Source organism: Panthera tigris, chromosome D1 (assembly GCF_018350195.1).
Source record: "Panthera tigris isolate Pti1 chromosome D1, P.tigris_Pti1_mat1.1, whole genome shotgun sequence".
Classification (NCBI taxonomy): Eukaryota; Metazoa; Chordata; class Mammalia; order Carnivora; family Felidae; genus Panthera; species Panthera tigris.
Window position 1 is genome coordinate 60,269,751 of NC_056669.1, and position 26,069 is coordinate 60,295,819.

Genomic DNA, 26,069 nt, shown 5'->3' on the forward strand with positions numbered 1-26,069 from the left:
CCTGCCCCTCCCGACCCCATGCACCTTGCTGATCCACCCCAGCTAATATGCCAGATCCCCAGCACCACAAGCCTGGCAGTGTGCAAGTAGCCCAGACAGGTCATGCCACCCCACAATGAATCCCACCCCTAAGCGAGGGGAAGAGAAGGTACACACCAGTCTGACTGTGGCCCCAGCGGTGGGCTGGGGGCAGACATCAGGTCTCACTGCGGCCTGCCCACCAATGCACGTTATTCAATACAGCACAGGGGAAGTGCCCTGCAGTTCTGCACCACTCCAGGGACTATCCAAAATGACAAAATGGAAGAATTCCCCTCAAAAGAATCTCCAAGAAATAACAACAGTTAACGAACTGATCAAAAAGGATTTAAACAATATAACAGAAAGAGAATTTAGAATAATAGTCATAAAATTAATCGCTGGGCTTGAAAACAGTATAAAGGCCAGCAGATAATCTATTGCTACAGAGATCAAGGGACTAAGGAACAGCCAGGAGGAGCTAAAAAATGCGATTGATGAGTTTCAAAATAAAATGGAGACGACCACAGCTCAGATTGAAGAGGCAGAGGAGAGAATAGGTGAACTAGAAGATAAAATTATGGAAAAAGAAGAAGCTGAGAAAAAGAGAGATAAAAAATCCAGGAGTATGAGGGGAAAATTAGAGAACTAAGTGATACACTAAAGAGAAATAATCTACGCATAATTGGTATTCCAGAGGAGGAAGAGAGAGGGAAAGGTCCTGAAGGTGTACTTGAAAAAATAATAGCTGACAACTTCCTTGATCTGGGGAAGGAAAAAGGCATTGAAATCCAAGAGGCACAGAGAACTCCCTTCAGACGTAACTTGAATTGATCTTCTGCATGACATATCATAGTGAAACTGGCAAAATACAAGGATAAAGAGAAAATTCTGAAAGCAGCTAGGGATAAATGTTTTAACATCTAAAGGGAGACCAATAAGACTAGTGATGGATCTCTCTACTGAAACTTGGCAGGCCAGAAAGGAATGACAGGAAATCTTCAATGTGATGAACGGAAAAAATATGCAGCCGAGAATCCTCTATCCAGAAAATCTGTCATTTAGAATAGAAGGAGAGATAAAGGTCTTCCCAAATAAACAAAAACTGAAGGAATTCATCACCACTAAGCCAGCCCTACAAGAGATCGTAAGGGGGATCCTGTGAGACAAAGTACCAGAGACATCGCTACAAGCATGAAACCTACAGACATCATGATGACTCTAAACCCATATCTTTCTATAATAACACTGAATGTAAATGGATTAAATGCGCCAACCAAAAGACATAGAGTATCAAAATGGATAAAAAAACAAGACCCATCTCTTTGCTGTCTACAAGAGACTCATTTTAGACCTGAGGACACTTTCAGATTGAAAGTGAGGGGATGGAGAACTATTTATCATGCTACTGGAAGTCAAAAGAAAGCTGGAGTAGCCATACTTATATCAGACAAACTAGACTTTAAATTAAAGGCTGTAACAAGAGATGAAGAAGGGCATTATATAATAATTACAGGGTGTATCCATCAGGAAGAACTAACAATTATAAATGTCTATGCGCTGAATACGGGAGCCCCCAAATATATAAAACAATTACTCACAAACATAAGCAACCTTATTGACAAGAATGTAGTAATTGCAGGGGGCTTTAATACCCCACTTACAACAATGGATAGATCATCTAGACACATGGTCAATAAAGAAACAAGGGCCCTGAATGATACATTGGATCAGATGGACTTGACAGATATATTTAGAACTCTGCATCCCAAAGCAACAGAATATACTTTCTTCTCGAGTGCACATGGAACATTCTACAAGACAGATCACATACTGTGTCACAAAACAGCCCTTCATAAGTATACAAGAATTGAGATCATACCATGCATACTTTCGGACCACAATGCTATGAAGCTTGAAATCAACCACAGGAAAAAGTCTGGAAAACCTCCAAAAGCATGGAGGTTAAAGAACACCCTACTAAAGAATGAGTGGGTCAACCAGGCAATTAGAGAAGAAATTAAAAAATATATGGAAACAAACGAAAATGAAAACACGACAATCCAAACGCTTTGGGATGCAGCAAAGGCAGTCCTGAGAGGAAAATACATTTCAATCTAGGCCTATATCAAGAAACAAGAAAAATCCCAAATACAAAATCTAACAGCATACTTAAAGGAAATAGAAGCAGAACAACAAAGACAGCCTAAATCCAGCAGAAGAAGAGAAATAATAAAGATCAGAGCAGAAATAAACAATATAGAATCTAAAAAACTGTAGAGCAGATCAACGAAACCAAGAGTTGTTTTTTTGAAAAAATACACAAAATTGATAAACCTCTAGCCAGGCTTCTCAAAAAGAAAAGGGAGATAACCCAAATAGATAAAATCATGAATGAAAATGGAATTATTACAACCAATCCCTTGGAAACACAATCAATTATCAGGGAATACTATGAAAAATTATATGCCAACAAACTGGACAACCTGGAAGAAATGGACAAATTCCTAAACACCCACACGCTTCCAAAACTCAAACAGGAGGAAATAGAAAGCTTGAACAGACCCATAACGAGCAAAGAAATTGAAGCAGTTATCAAAAATCTCCCAACAAATAAGAGTCCAGGACCAGATGGCTTCCCTGGGGAATTCTACCAGACATTTAAAGCAGAGATAATACCTATCCTTCTCAAGCTATTCCAAAAATAGAAAGGGAAGGAAAACTTCCAGACTCATTCTATGAAGCCAGTATTACTTTGATTCCTAAACCAGACAGAGACCCAGCAAAAAAAGAGAACAAAAGGTCAATATCCCTGATGAATGTGGATGCAAAAATTCTCAATAAGATACTAGCAAATCGAATTCAACAGTTTATAAAAAGAATTATTCACCATGATCAAGTGGGATTCATTCCTGGGATGCAGGGCTGGTTCAACATTTGCAAATCAGTCAATGTGATACATCATATTAATAAAAGAAAAGATAAGAACCATATGATCCTGTCAATCGATGCAGAAAAAGCATTTGACAAAATTCAGCATCCTTTCTTAATAAAAACCCTTGAGAAAGTCAGGATAGAAGAAACATACTTAAAGATCATAAAAGCCATTTATGAAAAGCCCACAGGTAACATCATCCTCAATGGGGAAAAACTGAGAGCTTTTTCCCTGAGATCAGGAACACGACAGGGATGTCCACTCTCACCGCTGTTGTTTAACATAGTGTTGGAAGTGCTAGCATCAGCAATCAGACAACAAAAGGAAATCAAAGGCATCAAAATTGGCAAAGATGAAGTCAAACTTTCACTTTCCGCAGATGACATGATATTATACTTGGAAAATCCGATAGACTCCACCAAACGTCTGCTAGAACTGATACATGAATTCAGCAAAGTTGCAGGAGACAAAATCAATGTACAGAAATCAGTTGCATTCTTATACACTAATAATGAAGCAACAGAAAGACAAATAAAGATATTGATCCCATTCACAATTGCACCAAGAAGCATAAAATACCTAGGAATAAATCTAACCAAAGATGTAAAAGATCTGTATGCTTAAAACTATAGAAAGCTTATGAAGGAAATTGAAGAAGATATAAAGAAATGGAAAAACATTCCGTGCTCATGGGTTGGAAGAATAAATATTGTTAAAATGTCAATACTACCCAAAGCTACCTACACATTCAATGCAATCCCAATCAAAATTGCACCAGCATTCTTCTCAAAGCTAGAACAAGCAATCCTAAAATTCATATGGAACCACAAATGGCCCCGAATAGCCAAAGTAATTTTGAAGAAGAAGACCAAAGCAGGAGGCATCACAATCCCAGACTTTAGCCTCTACTACAAAGCTGTACTCATCAAGACAGCATGGTATTGGCACAAACACAGACACATAGATCAATGGAATAGAATAGAAACACCAGAACTAGACCCACAAACGTATGGCCAACTCATCTTTGACAAAGCAGGAAAGAATATCCAATGGAAAAAAGACAGTCTCTTTCACAAATGGTGCTGGGAGAACTGGACAGCAACATGCAGAAGAATGGAACTAGACCACTTTCTTACACCATTCACTAAAATAAACTCAAAATGGATAAAGGACCTGCATGTGAGACAGGAAACCATCAAAACACTAGAGGAGAAAGCAGGAAAAGACCTCTCTGACCTCAGCCACTGCAATCTCTTACTTGACACATCCCCAAAGGCAAGGGAATTAAAAGCAAAAATGAACTATTGGGACCTCATGAAGATTAAAAAAAAAAAACTTCTGCACTGCAAAGGAAACAATCAACAAAACTAAAAGGCAACCAACAGAATGGGAAAAGATATTTGCAAATGACATATTGGACAAAGGGCTAGTATCCAAAATCTATAAAGAGCTCATCAAACTCCACACCCGAAAAACAAATAACCCAGTGAAGAAATGGGCAGAAAACATGAATAGACACTTCTCTAATGAAGACATCCAGATGGCCAACAGGCACATGAAAAGATGCTCAACATCGCTCCTCATCAGGGAAATACAAATCAAAACCACACTCAGCTATCACCTCTCGCCAGTCAGAGTGGCCAAAATGAACAAATCAGGAGACTATAGATGCTGGTGAGGATGTGGAGAAACAGGAACCCTCTTGCACTGTTGGTGGGAATGCAAACTGATACAGCTACTCTGGAAAACAATGTGGAAGTTCCTCAAAAATTAAAAATAGACCTACCCTATGACCCAGCAGTAGCACTGCTAGGAATTTACCCAAGGGATACAGGAGTACTGATGCAGAGGGGGCACTTGTACCCCAATGTTTATAGCAGCACTCTCAACAATAGCCAAATTGTGGAAAAACCCTAAATGTCCATCAACTGGTGAATGGGTAAAGAAATTTTGGTTTATGTACACAATGGAGTACTACGTTGCAATGAGAAAGAATGAAATATGGCCCTTTGTAGCAACGTGGATGGAACTGGGGAGTGTGATGCTAAGTGAAATAAGCCATACAGAGAAAGACAGATACCATATGTTTTCACTCTTATGTGGATCCTGTGAAACTTAACAGAAACCTATGGGGGAGGGGAAGGAGAAAAAAAAAGAAGTTAGAGTGGAAGAGAGCCAAAGCATAAGAGACTGTTAAAAAGTGAGAACAAACTGAGGGTTGATGGGGGGTGGGAGGGAGGGGAGGGTAGGTGATGGGCATCGAAGAGGGCATCTTTTGGGATGAGCACTGGGTGTTGTATGGAAACCAATTTGACAAAAAACTTCATATATTAAAAAAAATGTGTGAAATTTATGAAATTCAGCTAACACTGCTTAGAGGAAAATATGTACCTTCAACTTCTTTTTTTTTAATATGAAATTTATTGTCACATTGGTTTCCATACAACACCCAGTGGTCATCCCAACAGGTGCCCCCCTCATTGCCCATCACCCACTTTCCCCTCCCTCCCACCCGCCATCAACTCTCAGTTTATTCTCAGTTTTTAAGAGTCTCTTATGGTTTGCCTCCTTCCCTCTCTGTAATTTTTTCCTCCTTACCCTCCCCCATGGTCTTCTGTTAAGTTTCTCAGGATCCACATAAGAGTGAAAACATATGGTATCTGTCTTTCTCTGTATGACTTATTTCACTTAGCATAACATTCTCCAGTTCCAACCACGTTGCTACAAAAGGCCAAATTTCATTCTTTCTCATTGCCACATTGTATTCCATTGTGAATATAAGCCACAATTTCTTTATCCATTCATCAGTTGATGGACATTTAGGTTCTTTCCATAATTTGGCTATTGTTGAAAGTGCTGCTGTAAACATTGGGGTACAAGTGCCCCTCTGCATCAGCACTCCTGTGTCCCTTGGGTAAATTTCTAGCAGTGCTATTGCTGGGTCATAGGGTAGATCTATTTTTAATTTTTTGAGGAACCTCCACACTGTTTTCCAGAGTGGCTGCACCAGTTTGCACTCCCACCAACAGTGCAATAGGGTTCCCATTTCTCCACATCCTCTCCGGTATCTATAGTCTCCTGACTTGTTCATTTTAGCCACTCTGACTAGCATGAGGTGATATCTCAGTGTGGTTTTGAAAGACCCTGAATAGCCAAAGTAGTATTGAAGAATAAAACCATAGTAGGAGGCATCACAATCCCAGACTTTAGCCTCTACTACAAAGCTATAATCATCAAGGCAACATGGTATTGGCACAAACACAGACACATAGACCGATAGAATAGAATAAAGTCTCCAGTATTAGACCCACAAATGTATGGCCAACTAATCTTTGAGAAAGCAGGAAAGAATATCCAATGGAAATAAGACAGTCTCTTTCACAAATGGTGCTGGGAGAACTGGACAGCAACATGCAGAAGAATGGAACTAGACCACTTTCTTACACCATTCACTAAAATAAACTCAAAATGGATAAAGGACCTGCATGTGAGACAGGAAACCATCAAAACCCTAGAGGAGAAAGCAGGAAAAAACCTCTCTGACCTCAGCTGTAGCAATTTCTTACTTGACACATCACCAAAGGCAAGGGAATTAAAAGCAAAAATGAACTATTGGGACCTCATGAAGATAAAACGCTTCTGCACAGCAAAAGAAACAATCAACAAAACTAAAAGGCAACCAACGGAATGGGAAAAGATATTTGCAAATGACATATTGGACAAAGGGCTAGTATCCAAAATCTATAAAGAGCTCACCAAACTCCACACCCGAAAAACAAATAATCCAGTGAAGAAATGGGCAGAAAACGTGAATAGACACTTGTCTAAAGAAGACATTCAGATGGCCAACAGGCACGTGAAAAGTTGCTCAACATCACTCCTCATCAAGGAAATACAAATGTACCTTTAAATTCTATGGTAGGGAAAAGTCAATAAATTAAGCGTATACCTCAATGGAGACAAAGAAGAGAAAGTTAAATGCAAAGTCAGTATAAACAGTGAAATAATAAAGATCACTGCCAAAAGAGAAAATTGAAAAGAAAAACAGAATTTCATAAAACCAAAGTTTGATTCCTTTGCAAGATCATCAGATTTGATTTTCAGCTAAACTAGCCAAGAGAAAAAAGGAGGCATGACATTAAAACCTCAAATCAGGAATGATTGAGGAGATATCACCATCAACACTGCAGATATAAAAAGGATTACAATGGAATATTTTTTCAATTTTTTTTTAAATTCTAGGTAGTTAACATATAGCGTAATATTGTTTTCAGGAGTAGAATTTAGTGATTCATCACTTACATATAACATCCAACGACAAGTACTGTCCTTAGTACCCATCACTGATTTAGCCCATCCCTCCACTGACTTCCCTTCCAGCAACCCTCAGTTGGTTCTCTATAGTTAAGAGTCTCTTATGGTTTGCTTCCCTCTCTGTTTTTTATCTTATTTTTCTACCCTTCTTCTAGGTTCATCGTTTTGTGTCTTACATTCCACAGATGAGTGAAATCATGTCTCCATTCATGTCAATGCAAATGACAGGATTTCATTCTTTTTTGTGGCTGAGTAATAATCCATTGTATATATGTATACCACCTCTTCTTTATAGATCCCTCAGTCAATGGAGATTTGGGCTCTTTCCATAATTTGGGTGTTGCTGATAATGCTGATATAATCATTGGGGTGCATGTAACTTTTTGAATCAGTGTTTATTTTTTTTAAATTTAAATAAAAGTCAGTTAACATACAGTGTAGTCTTGGCTTCAGGAGTAGAACCCAGCAACTCATCTCTTACATGTAACACCCAGTGTTCATCCCAAAAAGTGCCTTCCTTAAATGCCCATCACTCATTTAACCCATCCCCCCCACACCTCCCTCCGTCAACCCTTAATTTGTTCTCTGTTGTAAAGAGTCTTATGTCTATTGTGCATATCTATCTATATCTATATCTATATCTATATCTATATCTATATCTATATCTATATCATCATCTATATCATCATCTATATCTATATCATCTATATCTATATCTGTATCTATCTATATATATCATCTATATAAATATCATCATCAATATCATCTATATCTGTATTATCTATATCTATATAATCTATATATGCAGATATAGATATGTACCACATCTTCTTTATTCATTTATCAGTCAATAAACATTTGGGCTCTTTCCATCATTTGGCTATTATTGATAGTGCTGCTGTAAACATTGGGGTACATATACCCCTTTGAATCTGTATTTTGTGTCCTTTGGGTAAATACATAGTAGTGCAATTGCTGGATCATAGGGTAGTTCTATTTTTAACTTTTTGAGTAACCTCCATACTGTTTTCTAGAGTGGCTACACCAGTTTTTTTCCCACCAACAGTGTGCAAATGTTCTCCTTTCTCCGCATTCTTACCAACACTTGTTGCTTCTTGTATTGTTAATTTTAGTCATTGTGACAGGGGTGATGTGGTACCTTATTGTGATTTTGATTTGTATTTCCCGGATGATGAGTGATGTTGAGCATCTTTTCATGTGTCCATTAGTCATCTGTATGTCTTCTTTGGAAAAAAGTCTATTCATGACTTCTGCCCATTTCTTAACTGGATTATTTGGGTTTTTTGGGTTTTGAGTTTGACAGCTTCTTTATAGATATTGAATACTAACCCATTATCAGATGTGTCACTTGCAAATACCTTCTCCCATTCCGTGGACTGCCTTTCAGTTTTTTGATTGTTTCCTTCACTGTGCAGAAGCTTTTTGTCTTGATGAGGTCCCAATAGTTCATTTTTCTTTGGTTTCCCTACCTCTGGTGGTGTGTCTAGTAAGAAGTTACTGTGGCCGCGTCAAAGAGATTGCTGCCTGTGGTCTCCTCTAGGATTTTGATAGTTTCCTATTTCACATTTAGGCCTTTCACCCATTGGATTGACAATGGAATATAATGAATAATTTTATGCAAACAAATTAGACAAATGAGAGGGGAAAGGAAAATTCCTAGAATGTCAAAAATTCCCCAAGCTGTTTAAATAAAAGATTTTTAAAAATCTAAATAGATATATCAAGTAAAAGGCTTGAATTAATTATTAAAATATTTCTCACAAAGAAAACTCCAGGTCTAGATGACTTTACTGTGAATTCTAGCATACATTTAAGGAAAAAAATAATACCATTTCAAAACAGACTCAGAAAATAGAGAAGGGAATATTTCCTAACTCCTTTTTGAAACTTGGATTACTTGATACAAAATCTGGGTACGTGTATCTCAAGAAAACTACAAAAATAACCCTTTATGAATAGAAATGTGAAGATTTTAAACAAAATATTAGTAAACACATATAGCAAGCAAAAAAAATTATATCATAAACAAATGAAGTTTACCCCAATAATCTGAGGTTGATTTAACATTAAAAGTATTAATGTATAATACCATATAAATAGATTAAAGAAAAACAAAAAAAGATGATTGTATCAGTAAATGAAGAAAAATCATTTTGACATCTAATACCCATTTATACTAAGAAACAAAACAAAACAAAAAAGTCTCAACAAATCATGGTAACATAAAAAGACTTTAGCATCATTAATCACTGGGAAAGTCAAATTAATTCTGTGATGAGGAACCACTACACATTGCATAAAATCTGACAGTGCCATGCATTGACAAGAATGTGCAGGAATTGAAATCCTTTTACATTATTGATGCAAGTATAAAATGGTTCAGCCACAAACAGTTGGACATTTTCTTCTTCTAAATTAGAGAAATGCCTATCGTACCATCCTGTATTCCTTTTCATGATATCAGCCCAAACATGTCCATACAAAGAGTATATGCTAATGTTTGTAGCAGCATTTTCATAATAGTCAAAAGCTGTGAACAACCCTGATGTATTTCAACTACCAAAGGAATTAAATAAATATGCTTTACCATATGATAACATACTACTCAGCAAGGAAAAGGAACAAGCCATGAATACATTTGGCAACACGGATAAAACTCAAAACACTGTTAAATAGGAGAAGACAATTTATTTTGTGATTCCATTTATATGAAATTTCCAGTAAAGGCAAATTATGAACATAGAAAGCATATCTGTGGTTTGCTGGAGCTGGAGAGAGGCCCAGGACTAACTTCAAACCACCATCAAGGAATCTTTTTATGTAATGGAAGTTTTAAAGTTTTGAAAAAAATGGAAGTTGTTTTGGGGTAATTGTTTCACAATTGTATAAATTTAATATAACTTCAAATTGTACACTTGAATCAATTCTATGATTTATAAATTATGCCACAACAAAGTAAGGTAAATAAATAAAAATAGCAAATTATAAGAAATCATTAGCAGGCTATTACTATATTCTATGAGAGGTAATGTTAATTTTGCTAGAATGGTAGAAGCAAAAGTGAAGGGAATTTGAACTGTGCGAAATGTATTTTGGTTTGGACTTAAAAGGCCTTGGTAAAGGATAAAATATAAGGAAGAGGGTAAGAAAAGATCTGGAATTTTGATTTGGGCAACTGGCTGGATTGTGCTCTGGTTAGTGTGATTTATTGAAATTATAAGCAGGTAGGAAAAAAAGTTTTGTTTTTGTTTTATAGTACTCATCATGCTAATTTTGAGTTTCCTATTTGATATCCACATGGAATTATCAAGTAGGAATTGGTCTTTAGATCAAGGCAGAATACAGGCCTGAAGATATGCTTTTTGGGGTAATCAATAAATAGAGATATTAGATCAATAGGATTTGATAATATCACTCAGTGGGAGTGGATTTAAAGTATAGGACAAAGACCATGTAAGAGACACAGTGATATTTGATGTAGGAGGAAGATAAAAGGATATCAAAAAGTGGAAATTAAAACAGGAAGAAAACATGGTGTCACAAAAAAATTAAAAATGAAAGTAACTCAACATGGAGGCAATTTTCCACTGCATTGAATCCTGCTGAAAAGGAGAGTAAGGTGACAGGCCAATGGTAACACCTGCAAAGAGAGTTCAGTGGTGTGTTAAAGAATTGAGGAGAGAATGGGAAATACAGAGAAATAGAGACTACAGGCCACAACAATGAAAGGGGTTTACTGTGAAGCAGAAGAAGGAATGCGATAGTAACTAGAAGGCATGTGGAAACATGAATGAGCTTTTCTTTTCTTCCTTCCTTTCTTCCTTCCTCTCTTTTTCTTTCTTTCTTTCTTTCTTTCTTTCTTTCTTTCTTTCTTTCTTTCTTTCTTTCTTTCTTTCTTTCTTTCTTTCTATCAGAGAGAATTGTAAAGATTAGGCACTAAAGTATATTTGCATTTTTGTATAGCAAGTGAGGTACCATTCACATGGGACTGAGACGAATTCTATATTTGGATGGTTGCCATCACAAGTTTGCATTAGGGAAAAGTAGGTCCTCTGAGATCAAGACAAAGAAGAGCAAAATGCCCAGAAGATGAAGTCTGTATAACTGTTGGCCCTGGGGACATCTCCAGGAAGCTTTGTCTCTAGAGGATTACTTCACAGGGAATTCTAGACTGGTGCTGCTCGTTTTAAATCTCTGGCCATACTGCTATGGTGGCCAGCATAGCATCTCCTAGACTAGGCTTTGGGTGAGTTGGGGAATAAACTGAGGCCTGGGTAGTGCTTTCTCTGAGGATACTTGCACAGAATGGAGGGGACTGTTGTTATGGAGAATTCATAGAGAAATCATTAGAAGTCATGACTGAATGGATGTGGTGAAGGAGGTAGGATCCGTTAATCCCAGTATACTGTTTGATCTGGACTTTGAATTTGATGGCAGAAGTTGTCCTTGTGGAGAAAAGCTTATCATTTCCTATAGGACTAAATAGAACTTCATGGGGCACCTGGGTGGCTCAGTTAATTAAGCGCCTGACTCGGTTTCAGCTCAGGTCATGATCTCATGGTGAATTCTAGCCCCAGGTCAGGCTCAGTTCTGCCCTGAGGGTACAGAGTCTGCTTGGGATTCTCTCTCTCTCCCTCTCTCTCTGTCCCTCCCCTCCTTGTGGGCTCTATGTCTCTTTCTCTCTCTCTCTCAAAATTAAAAAAAAAAAGCTTAAAAACAAAAGGACTAAATGGAATTTCAAAGCCTAGTGTTTAGAGCACCTGGATTTAAGTTTTAGTTTTGGGATTCAAGTCACGTTAATTAACGTCTCTGACTCCTGTATTACTCATGCATACTGACAACAGTACTTTTCCCATAAGGTTTTTTTGACCATTAAAAGAGGTAGTGTATGTAAAGAGTTAAAAACAGAGCCTAGAGCATAAATAAGCATTCAATAAATCTTAGAATTTTTTTTATTATTAAAGAACTAAAATAATTTTAAGTGTCTGCTCATTATACTTTGCATTGTCTCAGTTTTGTCAAGAATATTTTTTCAGCAAGAATTATTTTTCCATTTCCTTTACATTTTTCATTAAAATAGAAATAACTATTCTAACTAGTCCATGGCTCCTACCAAGGACACATCAAGGGGGCATAACTATGCTTCAGCCTGCAGCTCAGACACTTTAATAAAGAGTATATTATGATCATTTCTGTCCTTCAAAGAATAGCTCTTCTACCTGGCTGCCTGGGTGGAAAAGAGCATTGAATTATAGTTCCATAGTGGATAGAAAAGACTCTTGTTGCCTACCTTCTCCTCCAGCTCCATCCCCAAATATGCTTCATAAGCCACAGAAGCTCCAGTCCTTTTGTTGTGTGGAAAGTTTAGGTTTGATCCTGTCCATGGTGTGTAACTAATATTGATGGAGAGAGTTAAGCTGTGTCCAGCTGGGGATACAAACTAAAATATTGACCCATCTGTAAAGCATGTCTTTGTTCAACCCTGGGCACACATTCCTCCCCTATATCTGATCTTGTTTTTCATGTGTTCTTTGATAAGGAAAGAAGTTGCTCCTTTTGGTCCTCTGATTACAATGGCATGCCTAGCACTTAGTAGGCATTTGACAAATATGAAGTCATTAATCATAAATTAACTAAACATGAAAAGCTTTTCCTGAATTCTTTAGATCTTAAGGAATCAAGAATCTAGTTGGTAATCCTCATCTTGAATTCTGGAAGGACTGTGCTGGCCTTTGGGATTGAGCACCTCAGATGGTCAGTATGGTGTTGCTTTTGGGGTTCTAGTCCCTCAGAATCACTTGTCCTTATTCTTCTCTTCTCTTACTGATTTTAACTACCCATGACTCCTACTAGTACATAATTCTTTCATATCTGATTTATCTAGGATCTACTTCCAATAAATTCTTTACAGTAAGCATTCATAATTAGGTGCAGAATCACTGAGCACAGATCCATAGGGTTCCCCATCGTGAGCACTGAAACAGCCATCACCTGCAAGCCACTGATTTTCAGTGTTGGGCTAAATTGGCTGAGGGATGGAGAGGTTTAGGTAATATAGAATTTGATAAAAAAATATGAATGATATATGGGTAGGTAGATACATTTATCAGCACATAAATAGATTTCATGACATAAATACTTTGAAAGGTAATTTTCACAGTTAACTAAACATTAAAAAATTTATAGATAATAGATAAATATTGATTAGAGCTGCAATTTAATGAGTGTTTTTTCTATGCCTGTTCTCATCCAAATGCCCTATCACTATTACCAGTGAATACTTTTAACTATCCCATGGTAGGTACTATTATTTTCATTTTCATTTTAAAGAGGTAAGGAATGAAGCACAGAGATTAAGTAACTTGTCCAAAGTCATAGAACCAGGATTCAAACCCAGGTTATCTATCTCCAAGGTTTTTTAGTTTTAAAACTATTTTCTTAGTTAAATTTCCAGAAAAGAGACAAAGAGAAAAATATATAATGAGACACAAGTTATGCAGTATATAGGTAAAAGACCCACAAAACCAAGTGGATCTAAGAGTTCTCAAGATGTCAGCCAGAATGTTGGGATCCTTTAAATCTGTATTCTGCTGGACCAATTTTCCAAATTCCAATAGAAATTTCTACAATGATGGAAATCTTCTGTGTCTGTATGACACAGTTCAATGGCCATTAACCTTATGTAGTTATTGAACACTTGAAACATGGCTAGTACAACTAAGGTACTGATACTTAATTTAATTTAATGAATTTAAATGTAAATAGGCACAAATGTCTAGTGGCTACAATATTAGACGGTGTAGAACTAAACTATTGACTTACAGGAAACTTGGAATAACTCTATTCTATCTCTATTCATGCCCAAGCATCCAGAGCTCTTTGCTCCTTGTGCTTTGTCTAGTAACTTTTCTCCTTTTTGTGACCCTAGGTTCCTATTCCATTTTCTCTAATGTGAGTCTTGAGATGGGCTTCAATAATGTATGAATTCACTTAATTTTTATACACAACTTTGTGTGTGCATGTGTGTGTGTGTGTGTGTGTGTGAACATTCTTATTTGGGAGACTCTTTATGAGATTCTCATAGGGTTATAACTCAAAAAACATTAAGAGCCACGATGATAGTACTACTCTTTCTTTTAATTCTAAACTCTTATTAGTTGTGGCTACACTGGCCCAAAAAGTGATTAGTTCAGCTGCACATTTGGATATATTTTCCTGAAGATAATAGCAAATAATTGAAATAGAAGAGAGCTGTGTGGCACCAAAATTTTCATATTGATCTTTGTCAATGCAAGTGCTAGGCATTAATGTCTAGAATAGCCCATAGATCCATGTAGGCTTTACTCAGAGTGGGAAATATAGTTACTGGTAACTCAAGGTGGAGTTTATACAACAGCCACATAGAAATATGGGCAGAGAAGGAGAAGTCTTTATGGAGGCCCAGGGAAACTTAAGTCCAGTTGAATTTTTAACACCGGGAACAGTGACTTCACCAATCTGACCAATGTTTGAACTTTGTCTTTTGGGACTTCTCCATGTGTGGAATTAATTTCATTTAATTCATTTCATTTCTAGAGATTTTTTAAAAAATTTTTATTGATTTTTGAGAGAGAGAGAGAGAGAGAGAGAGAGAGAGAGAGAGACAGAATCCGAAGCAGGCTCCAGGCTCTGAGCTGTCAGCACAGAGCCCAACGTGGGGCTCAAACTCACAAACCATGAGATCATGACCTGAGCTGAAGCCAGACACTTAACCAACTGAGCCACCCAGGTGCCCCTCATTCATTTCATTTTTTACCAAAGAAAAAAGTCCTGAGTAAATGAGACTGAATGGGAAGAGTTGGAAAAATTTCTGAAAAGGAGCTAAAGCAACTCTTCTTTGGCTTCTCTGAATATTAGTTTTCTACTTATTCCATAACACATTACCACAATGTAGTGGCTTATAATATACATAGTTACTATCTTACAGTTCTTAAATTCAGAAGTCCCAGAAGACTGGTCTAAAATCAAGGTGTTAGCAAGTCTGCCTCCCTTTCTGAAGACTCTAGGGAAAATTCTGTTCCATTGCCTTTCCAGCTTCTAGAGGCTACCCACATTTCTTGGCTCTTGGTCCCCTTCCTTCATCTTCACCAGTTGAGCTGAGTCTTTCTCATGCTGCTATCTCTCTGGTTCTCTGCAGCTGGGAAAATTTCTTGTTTTAAGGACTCATATGATTAAATGTGGCCTACTTTGGTAATCCAGGATAATCTCCACATCTTGAGATCCTTAACGTTAATAACATCTGCGAAGTCTCTTTTGCCATGCAAGCTAACATATTCACACATTTCAAGAATTAGGATGTGCACATCCTGGGAGACCCCTATTCTGTCTACCATAGTGGGTCTTTCTAAAGTTCTTTGGCAGCCAGAGTAACTTCTCCTTCCATCATCTGCTGCAAGATCAGTCCTTTTAGTACCCACAGACTCCCAAGAATGCAGAAGGGCAGAGCTTTAAAGAGTACTTTAAAGGTACTTAAAGAGTAACTTTCATTCTCTGTCCCATATCATGCAGGTAGAAAAATTAGGTTCCAAAAGAGCATTATGTGTAAATTACAACAATTTAAGATCACAATTAATATACACACACATATACACACATCTGCATTTCTGTGTTTATGAACAGCCATTAGGTCACATTTGTGCTTGCTAACATTACCTGTTTGGTTCATTACCCACGTGAATGTACAATATAAAATTCTTCCTTAGCAAAGAAGCAAGTCAGCTAACTCCTTGATGTTTCCAGATGAATTATATTCCTATTGGGTGCAGGTGTTGGTTGAAGTTTTTCTTTTCCTTTCTCCTAAGTATTCTAGCATATGATGATCACTAATAGGAATTATTGCCTCATGGAGTAGGACCATCAATTTCTGTATCAGACTGTGATACAGAATACTAATGTGATACTAATACATGAGTGTATTAGAATAATATTTAAGTCACTCCCTCTTATGGCCACCATTTCAATACTTATTGCTACTGATTCTAATTGAAGCTGTTTGACTTAATGAGTTCTTCTGTTTTTGTGCAGACCTTCATTCCACTATGTCACTGTTCAACCAAACTATTCATAACCATCAGACCTTTACCCTGATTGGGATTCCAGGAATGCCAGAGAAAGACTTCTGGATGGCCTTGCCCCTCTGCCTTCTTTACAGTACCACATTCCTAGGTAATGTCATTATCCTTGTTGTCATAAAGGTTGAGCGAAGTCTCCATGAACCCATGTATTATTTTCTGGCTATGCTAGCTGCCACTGACCTTAGCCTTTCATTATCTTCCATGCCCACCATGATAAGTGTTCACTTGTTTGACTGGCGCTCAGTAACCCTTGATGTCTGCGTCACTCAGATGTTCTTTATCCACAACTTTGGAGGAGTGGAATCAGGTGTTCTGGTCGCCATGGCCTTTGATCGCTTTGTGGCTATTCGCTTCCCTTTGCGCTATGCTACCATTCTCACTCATGGAGTCATCATCAAAATTGGAGCAGCAGTCCTGCTACGGAGTGTAAGTATAGTGCTCCCTGTGCCTTTCCTCATCAAAAGGCTACCTTTCTGCCACTCCAATGTCCTTTCCCACGCATACTGTCTCCATCAGGATGCCATGAGGCTTGCCTGTGCTGACACCCGTGTCAATAGCATCTATGGTCTGCTGGCTGTGATCTTCATCATTGTACTAGATGCCTTGATCCTTTTGATTTCTTACTTTCTAATCCTCCATGCAGTACTGGGCATTGCTTCCAGAGAAGAGAGACTTAAGGCTCTTAATACCTGCTTCTCTCATATCTGTGCAGTACTGCTCTTCTATGTGCCTCTCATTGGCATGACTCTGATTCACCGCTTTGGGAAGCATTTGTCACCAATAATACCCACACTTATGGCCAATATCTACCTGCTGCTCCCTCCTCTGCTCAATCCTGTTGTGTACAGTGTTAGGACCAAGCAGATCCGGCAGCGGATTGTCCGAGCATTCTGTGGGAACAGGATTGGCCAATAATGGCATCTATGAGTTCTGTGCAAATGCAGTCAAGTCAGGGAAGGGTATCCAATGCGGTACTGTCCAATAGAATTTCCTGCAGTGATGGAAATCTCTGTTATTTAGTGCATAACCACTAGCCACACATAGCTATTGAGCATTTGAAACTTTGATAGTACAACCAAGGAACTGAATTTGTTACTTTTATTTGATTTTAATTAATTGAAATATAAATGCAAATGGTCACATGTAGCTAGAAGCTACTGTATTGAACAGTACAAATATGAGTTATCATATGCCCTTGCATAATGGTTTTGATGAAAGCAATAATTTATCTTAAGTAAACTGATAAAAATATGCATTTTCCTTTCTTAAAATGGTATATAACAGCTTACCAACATTCTGAAAAGTTTTCTTTCTTTAAGTAATCTCTATACCCCATGTGGGGCTTGAACTCACAACCCTGAGATCAAGAGTCACATGCTCTTCTGACTGAGCCAGCCAATCACTCCACAGCTTATGAACATTTATATAAAATAAATGTATAAATAAATAATACTAAATAAATTTAGTATCGGTTTTAATCAACTTTTGACAAATGGATAGAATCACGTAACTACCACTGACACCAAAATACAGAAAATTCACATCATTCTCCAAAATTCCCTCATGCCACCTCTTTGTCATCAACCCCTCTATCCATACCCACTCACTCCTGGCAAGAACTGATTTATTCTCCATGCTTGTAATTCTCCTTTCTCCAGGGTATCTTGGACCCTGCAGTGTGTAGTCTCCCATGTCTGGCTTCTTAGCATCATGCATTTGAGATTCATTCATGTTGTAGTATGTATTGGTTGTTTCTTCCTTTTTATTGCTGAACACTTCCATTATATGTCATTAACAATCTTTTAAAGAAAAATTCCCAGATTATTTTTGCTCCATTATAATCACTTTGGTATCCAACACTTAACATAGGACATTTCTGTTCTTTTGCTTTTTGTGTTTATTTGTATGTTCTTTGAGTATTTTTTATAAATATAAGGTGTGTATGTGCAACAGGTTGAAGCAAGAGAGAAAAATATTAAAATGAAAGTAACAAATGAGGAGTATGAGAGAATGGTGCCCTCAATGAACTGGAAGAATAGGAAACTATACATATACTTTAAATTTTAATTTTATTTCCACTTCATTTTTGTCCAGAAAGCTTTTCTGACATGGCTGTAATTATGTTAAGAATTTCTCATACTGTACCATAACTTACTAATAGTATATCTTCCCTGCTATTCTGTACACTTCATAAGAACAGGGACCCTTTTAACTTCATTTAAGTCTATCCCAGGTACTTAATGTAGTTCAGAACATATATGATATACGCTCAACATGTATTTTTTTAAAATTAACAGGTGAATGAAAACTGAACTTTATCAAGATTGATTCCATGCTTCCAAACCTCTTTGTCCCATTTAGTATTAGTAAGTCTCATTTGAAATTTCTAGAGCCACTCATTTTTGCTGATGGGAACCAGTGGAAAGGGGTGGTGTTTGCATATAAATATGAACATTACCTACCAAGTAACTTTATGGAGTTTCTTAATCTCTCTACATACTCATTGGGATCAATATCTTTCTTCAGTGTTCCCAATAAAGATACAAGAATATGGACAGGAAAATGTTTCAAGGAGGATAAAAAGTAAATGATTATCAGATATGGTCAGAAGTATTAATTCACTGCCTACTATGCAGAGGTAGGATGAATAGATTGAGGACTGTGTTTTCAACCATATTTTCTGAAGATATAGTGGAAACAGTTGACTATAGAAGGCAGTATAGTATATAGGTTAAGATTTAGAGTAAGACAAACATGGACTTGAATGCCAGCTCTGTAACTTGCTAACTTTTAGATGGGTAAAGTTATTCAAAACCTGAGTTTCAATTTCTTTATCTGTGAAACAATGGAAAATAATACTAAACCCATAGGCTTGATGATGAACAAATACAATAATGTGTTTAAAGGGTTTAGTACGATTCTTGGCATGTATCATGAGTTCATCAAGTGCTAGTTTCATTATACTTAGAAGGGTAGGTGGGCTGCAGATGTGACTCAGTGAATAGGATGGCTTCTTAGGAGGGGCTCCTGGGTAAGAGGAGGGACATGGGAATTGCCACGGGGACAATGAGACCTATTAGGAAGAGTACATTTTGGAATAGAGAACAGAAGAAAGACTTCTTTGCACTCTCTTAATCGTACTCTGACACTCAGGGAGCCTCCCTGGCTGAGACTCTGTAGCCTAAGGCAGGGTGAGGAGGAATGATTGTAGTTATTGGATCCAGGCAGGCAGTTTTAGAAGATATCCATTACTGTCAGCCCCCAGGGCCAGGACTCAACTTACAACCCCTGATGAATGGAGATTGCATGGGCCTGGGAGCAGAGTTTGAAGCTGTCAGGAAGAGGTGTCTGAGCTGTTGTAGAGGAACATATTCTTATGGGTCCCATAATTCTTGCTCCATCCAGTACACTCACTAATAAAGACAGCTCTCTGTTGCCTAATGACTCTACTGATTTTCCTATAAAGCCCCTACTCTTGGGAGCTTGTTTAGTCCTTGCTATGTGATGGAAATGGAGAGAAGTTGGTGGTGTTTCCTGCTGATGTGAACAGGTAAGAAGAGTGCATAAATGAATAAGGGATGGGAGACAAATGGATTAAAGCATGAGGAACACTAGGAGACAGAGGGAAGAGAGAAGTGCAATAAATGATAGTAGCTACAAGTAAGCTGGGGTGAAGAAATGGAGGGGTGTACTGGAGCCTGGATAAAACTGAGATAGGGAGACAGAGGACAAGAGAAAAGAGGATAAACAAAAAAGAGATAGGACTCAGAACTCTGCCTGTGGCCAAGACCATTAAGCTTACTAACTGAAGCTTTCTATTGTTCCAGATCCTACTTAACTAGCTAGCATTGGGAGAAGAAAAACAGGAATACCCAAATTTTAAGGAACTCACATTCCAGTTAAAAGAGATGACATCTGCATATATAATTCTAATATCAGCCATGCCTCCTTACTGTATTAAGAATCAAATGAGGAGCACCCAGGTGTCTCAGTCAGTTGGGTGTCCAACTCTTGATTTTGGCTCAGGTCATGATCTACTGTTTGTGCTTTTGAGCCCCACATCAGGTTCTGCGCTGACGGTGCAGAGCCTGCTTGGGATTCTGTCTCTCTCCCTCTCTCAGTCCCTCTCAATGCCCCCCCCCCCCTTCTCAATATAAGTAAACTTAAAAAAAATTAAAAAGAATAAAATGAAAGCTCCAAGCATGAAGTGGTGCAGATATTTAGCAGCAGAGGGGAAGTTTCTGGTTAACATAGCCTGAAGCTGTCAGGGAAGGTTCCACATTGTGGACAGAATAGATTTCAGTGTTGAAAAATGACCAGAAGGTTTGGGATTGGTAAATGACATGGACTGGTTTTACCATTACTGATGCCATGGATACGTGGATTGGTTTTTACCATTACTGATGCAGGGATGTTGACCTTTGGGTCACTAAGTTACTGAATTGGGTGGATCTTATCCAAGTCAGTGAATCTAGGCTTTTGTATATGAATTGGTAGACACTGCTTTCTTTCTGGCCATTAGATGGAGAACTGAAAATAGAAAACTCTAGCCTATTCTGGGTAGAGGGCAGTGCAGAGAAAACCTTGATTAATGAAGGCACTGAACTTTAATTCTATAACTAGTTCCAGAGTGTATGAACTCACTAGATCTAGGGAGGAAAACTTTACTCCCTGTCCACATATCTACATTCCACAGGAAACAAGTTCTCCAGCAGCAAAATGAGCCATAGTCTCCTCTCCTCCTACCCTCCTTTCCTCACATCATCCGGTGTCATCTTTTTGTCCTTTATTAGATACAATTCAAAGAATAGAAAATAACTGGTATCTTATTTATGGTAATCTTATCTCAGTTACTCTTCAATTCAAAAACTCCTCTCTACATACACCAGCACACAGAGATACACACAATATCAGTATATAAATATTTACACATATTCCTAAACATACATGGATGTCACAAGTATACTTCTTTAAATAAACCATGAGGACATTGTTCTCTCTTTTACTGATTTCTCATCTCTAACACTCCTCTAAATTTTTATATGTATATACAACAGAGTATAAACAATTCTTATATTTTAAAAGAAGAAAATCATACTGCCCAACTGTTCAACTTCTCTCATGAGCTTAGCTTCTAGAAATGGTTTATGGTTTAATGAAAAATGATAGACTTTAGAGTTAGTAAATCTGTTTTTAATTTTGAATCAGTACATATTTTACCTTTGATACACTATTTTATCTTGCCAGCTTGATTTCCTTTCTTTAAAATAGGAGAAAAACATCTATATCCATTTTCCTGGGCTTATATAAAATCATATACAAGATGGATAGTAAATGTTGACATATACAAAGGATCATAATTCTCCTTTTCTCTTAACCTAGTCTCCTTCTTCCAGTCAGTGAGAGGATATTTTCCCTGGTGTCTAGGGAAATGATTTCCCTCTGGCTCATCCTTCCATCAAAACTTCCAGGCTCAATTTATATTTCTCTTATCTAGTGTTTATCCATATCTCTATCATCTGTAATTTTTTTTATCTACCCATTAATACATCTAATTAAATTAAATTATTTGAATCTTTACCACGTACCAATCACCAAGCTTTTCTCTAGAGAAAATAAAAAGATGAATACATATGTTTTATATTCCCAGAGAGCCAGCATTCTAGAGGAAGAAATAAATGTGATTAAGAAATAGACTTTTAGTGCTATAAAAACCACATGTAAAGTACTATTGAAGAAGAGTCAATAGATTGAGTGATTTGGTGTTGCAGAGAGTTTCTTGGATGGTTATCATGGAAGAAAGTCACTCTTTTTTTTTTAATGTTTAACAGTGGCGTTTTAGGTAAATGATTGAAAGCATTTAACATTAAACTCAATTTACTTCACATTGTTGTTTGCAAATACATTATTAGCAATTCTTAAATATTTCAAATCAACCAACTTAAGTACAGAAGGCCTGCTTGAAAGGAGCTGGGACTCAAGTCCAGATCCCTAACCTCTCTTGCCATGAGTCACACTGTGATACTTCTGACTGGATCAGGAAGGGTCCTGCACCTCTCAACCTTGAAGTTCCTTCATATGAATTCACCAGTGATGACACAGTGATTGTTGGTTAGAGATTCACTTTTAATGTGTGTGTTCATCAGGTTGAGAAGAATAAAACAGAAATATCATAGCCTTTTGCTTTCCTATCTGGCTACTCTCCTCTTGTGTCCCCATGTGGTAATAACTCTTCAATAATATTTTGCCTTGGCTTCTCACACTATTCATTCCTCTGAGTTGAGTGAGTTTTGAATGCAAAAAATATTCTTTATTAATTTCTGTTTCCCTGGCCATCAGCAGTAACTGACATTGAAATAGTCATTTAGAGTCTAAATGGTTGACATGATACAAGTTTGTAACCTATATCTCATTTGGCCCTAGTTTTCCTAATTCTTAGTGTTTTTTTCCAAACATGTATAATATAACAATATTAAATATTATACCAGAAAAAGCAATTCATCTATTTTTTTTTCCTTTGGAGTAACAAGTGATTATTTCTATCAACATCTTCAGTAGACTGGAGGAGGGGGAGAAAATAAGGAACAACCTCTTATATTTATGTTTATGTAGCAACTCACAGGGCCTGATACTAGCAAATTTCTTGCATCCACTCAGATACAAGACAGAAAACCTAGATTACTGAAAAATAACAATACTTATGGCTGGCCATATCCACACGACACCTGAAATGAGTATATTATTCTTTGTTAGCTCTTTGGGTTTTTTTTTTTTTTTTTTTTTGGAATTTACCATCTTTCTTTTTTGAGTTCATTCATTTATTTTGAGAGAAAGAATGCAAGTGGGTGAGGATCAGAGAAAGAGGAGAGAGAGAAAGAACTCCAAGCAGGCTCCACATGGTCAGTGCAGAGTCCAATGTGGGGCTCGAACTCATGAACTGTGAGATCCTGACCTGAGTCAAAGTCAAATGCTTAACTGGCTGATCCACCCAGGCGCCCCTCTTTGTTGATGACTAAATACCCTAGGTACAAATTTTAAAATCAGCAATGATGACACCAGCAATGATGATGTCAGTGAACACACCCTAAATAGAATTGCAACAGTCATCTTAAATATGACACCATCTCTGTTTTCTATACAGCTGCCATTCTATGCACTTTCTCACTCAGTGAACTACTTTATATTCCAATTTGTGATGTCACTTCAGTTTTCCATGTCTCAGAGTGATTCCTGTTTAGTTATTAATCTCCACTTCCATCCCATCCATGCTTTTTACAAAGGCATTCATCACATGTTGCTGAGTGCTTCCCATGACTTATTTTTAGTTTATTTATTTTGAGAGAGAGAGAGAGAATGGGGGAGGGGCAGAGAAAGGGAGAGATATAATCCTAAGCAAGCTACAAACTGTGAGCACACAGCTCAATATGGGGCTCCATCTCACAAACTGTGAGATCATGACCTGAGCCAAAATGAAGAGTTAAATGCTTAACCGACTGAGCCACCGAGGTGTCCTTTCTCATGACTTTTATATGGGTGTTTTGTCTAAGCGTACCTGCTATATCTAGATTAGGACACCTGAAATCATGTATTCCAGAATACTGTTTGGAATTTTCACAGGATTCATTAGAGCAGTCTACTCACAATGACTTGGTTCGGAGTCACATGCTAACTATCCATGGGAAGGAGTAGAAACAAGTATCCCAAGGTGTAAGATGGAGAAAAGGAGGATAAGACCTACTTATTTCAGTACCCTGGAAAAGTATGCAGAGATACAGAATTAGAACATAAGATAAATCCAAGTTCCATATATATATGGAGTGGGAAGGGACAAATTATAGAAACCATCCCACTATAAGAAAAGGAATAAAGAAACCCAGATACCAAAAGGAGACTTCTAATAGAGTCTACTAGAAGAGGCTGGCTAATAGAGGTACAAGGATACCTGTGGATACAATATCCCAGACCAGCTTCCAGCAAGAAAATCATGGAGTATGCCATCACAGGTGCCCAGTGGCTCTTGTGTGCTTGTCTACTATTTCTTGAGCAACTATACTGCTTGGGCACTTAATGCAAAGACCCATCAGTTGTCACTGTGTTGGTGTGTGTGCTTGTGTATGACATAAGCCTATATGCATTTCCCACTTCCAGCCTTAGGACTAGTCTGAGCAGTAGGGTGGGGATGAGCCTAGAGAGACTGATGGTTATAACTGGGAGAAGACAGAGGAAGAAAACTGGGGCCAGTTTCTGACAAGACAAAGTCAATATACTGTAGAATTATGCAATAGGTGCCATATTTAGATGGAGGATTTTGAATACAGAAAAACAACTGTGTAATTTGGGAACAGTTTATACTAGAGAACTTGAAAAAAGGACCAATAGGACAAACACTACGATTGTTGTTTCTCTTTTCAGGGTGTGTTCTCAACCCACCATGGTGATTTTCAATAACACTACATCATCTTCCTCAAACTTCCTACTCACTGCATTTCCTGGTCTGGAACTTGCACATGTCTGGATCTCTATTCCTGTCTGCTGTCTCTATGCCATTGCCCTCTTGGGAAACAGCACGATTCTGTTCGTCATCATTGTTGACAGGAGTCTTCACAAGCCCATGTACTATTTCCTCGCCATGCTGTCAGCTGTTGATCTATGTCTGACCATCTCAACCCTTCCCACTGTTCTTGGGGTTCTCTGGTTTCATGCCCGGGAGATTAGCTTGAAAGCTTGCCTCATTCAAATGTTCTTTGTACATGGCTTCTCCTTCCTGGAGTCTTCAGTGCTGGTAGCCATGGCCTTTGATCGCTTCATGGCTATCTGTAACCCACTGAAGTATGCTATTGTCTTCACAGACATGATAATCTTGTTGATTGGACTGGTCATCTGCATACGGCAAGTAATTTTAATCTTTCCCATGATTCTAGCCTTGACGAGAGTATCTTTCCACGGAGGCCAAGAGCTTTCCCACCCATTTTGCTACCACCCAGATATGATTAAATACACATATTCCAACCCCTGGATCAGCAATTTTTTGGGCATGTTTCTTCAGCTCTACCTGACTGGCACTGACTTACTGTTCATTCTTTTCTCCTACGTTCTGATTCTCCGAACCGTCTTGAGTATCGTGGCCCCTAAGAAACAACAAAAAGCTCTCAGCACTTGTGTCTGTCACATCTGTGCTGTCACTGTTTTCTACGTGCCAATGATCAGCCTGTCCTTAACACACCGCCTTTTCAGCTCCACCCCAAAAGTGGTCTGTAGCATTTTGGCCAATGTTTATTTGTTCTTACCACCTGTACTGAACCCTGTCATTTACAGCTTGAAGACCAAGACCATCCGCCAGGCTATGCTCCAGCTGCTCCACTTTAAGGGCTCACAGGGCCCCAGTGTGAGGAGTCATAGAGGACCCTGGGGTTGAAGGAGAGAGAAGTTATATATGAGCAATAAAAGGATCTAGGTCTGTGCCACCAGGCATTTTAGTTACTGAAGCAGTTTCACTTAAATCATAGGAGCAGAAAGAGAATACTTTTCCCCTAAGCTTATCAAAAGTTAAAAAAAAAACAAACAAACTACCATTCAAAACCAAATTAATTGTGTATATGTCCCTCAAACATTTAAAATAATTATATGGAACTCCTGTGCACATTAAAAGCACAATAAGATCATTTTAT

The 26,069-nt window shown here is 37.8% G+C and overlaps 2 protein-coding genes across 2 annotated transcripts; both read left to right on the forward strand.

The window, feature by feature from the left end:
• Nucleotides 1-16,365: 16,365 nt before the first annotated feature.
• LOC102968401 (olfactory receptor 51H1-like) lies at nt 16,366-17,316 on the forward strand. The gene has a single exon (XM_007089406.2). It carries the CDS (start codon nt 16,366-16,368, stop codon nt 17,314-17,316), a length of 951 nt encoding a protein of 316 aa, XP_007089468.2.
• Nucleotides 17,317-24,832: 7,516 nt separating this feature from the next.
• On the forward strand, nt 24,833-25,816 carry LOC102968103 (olfactory receptor 51T1). Its single transcript, XM_015540754.2, has one exon. The coding sequence runs from the start codon at nt 24,833-24,835 to the stop codon at nt 25,814-25,816; it is 984 nt and encodes a 327-aa protein (XP_015396240.1).
• Nucleotides 25,817-26,069: the final 253 nt, after the last annotated feature.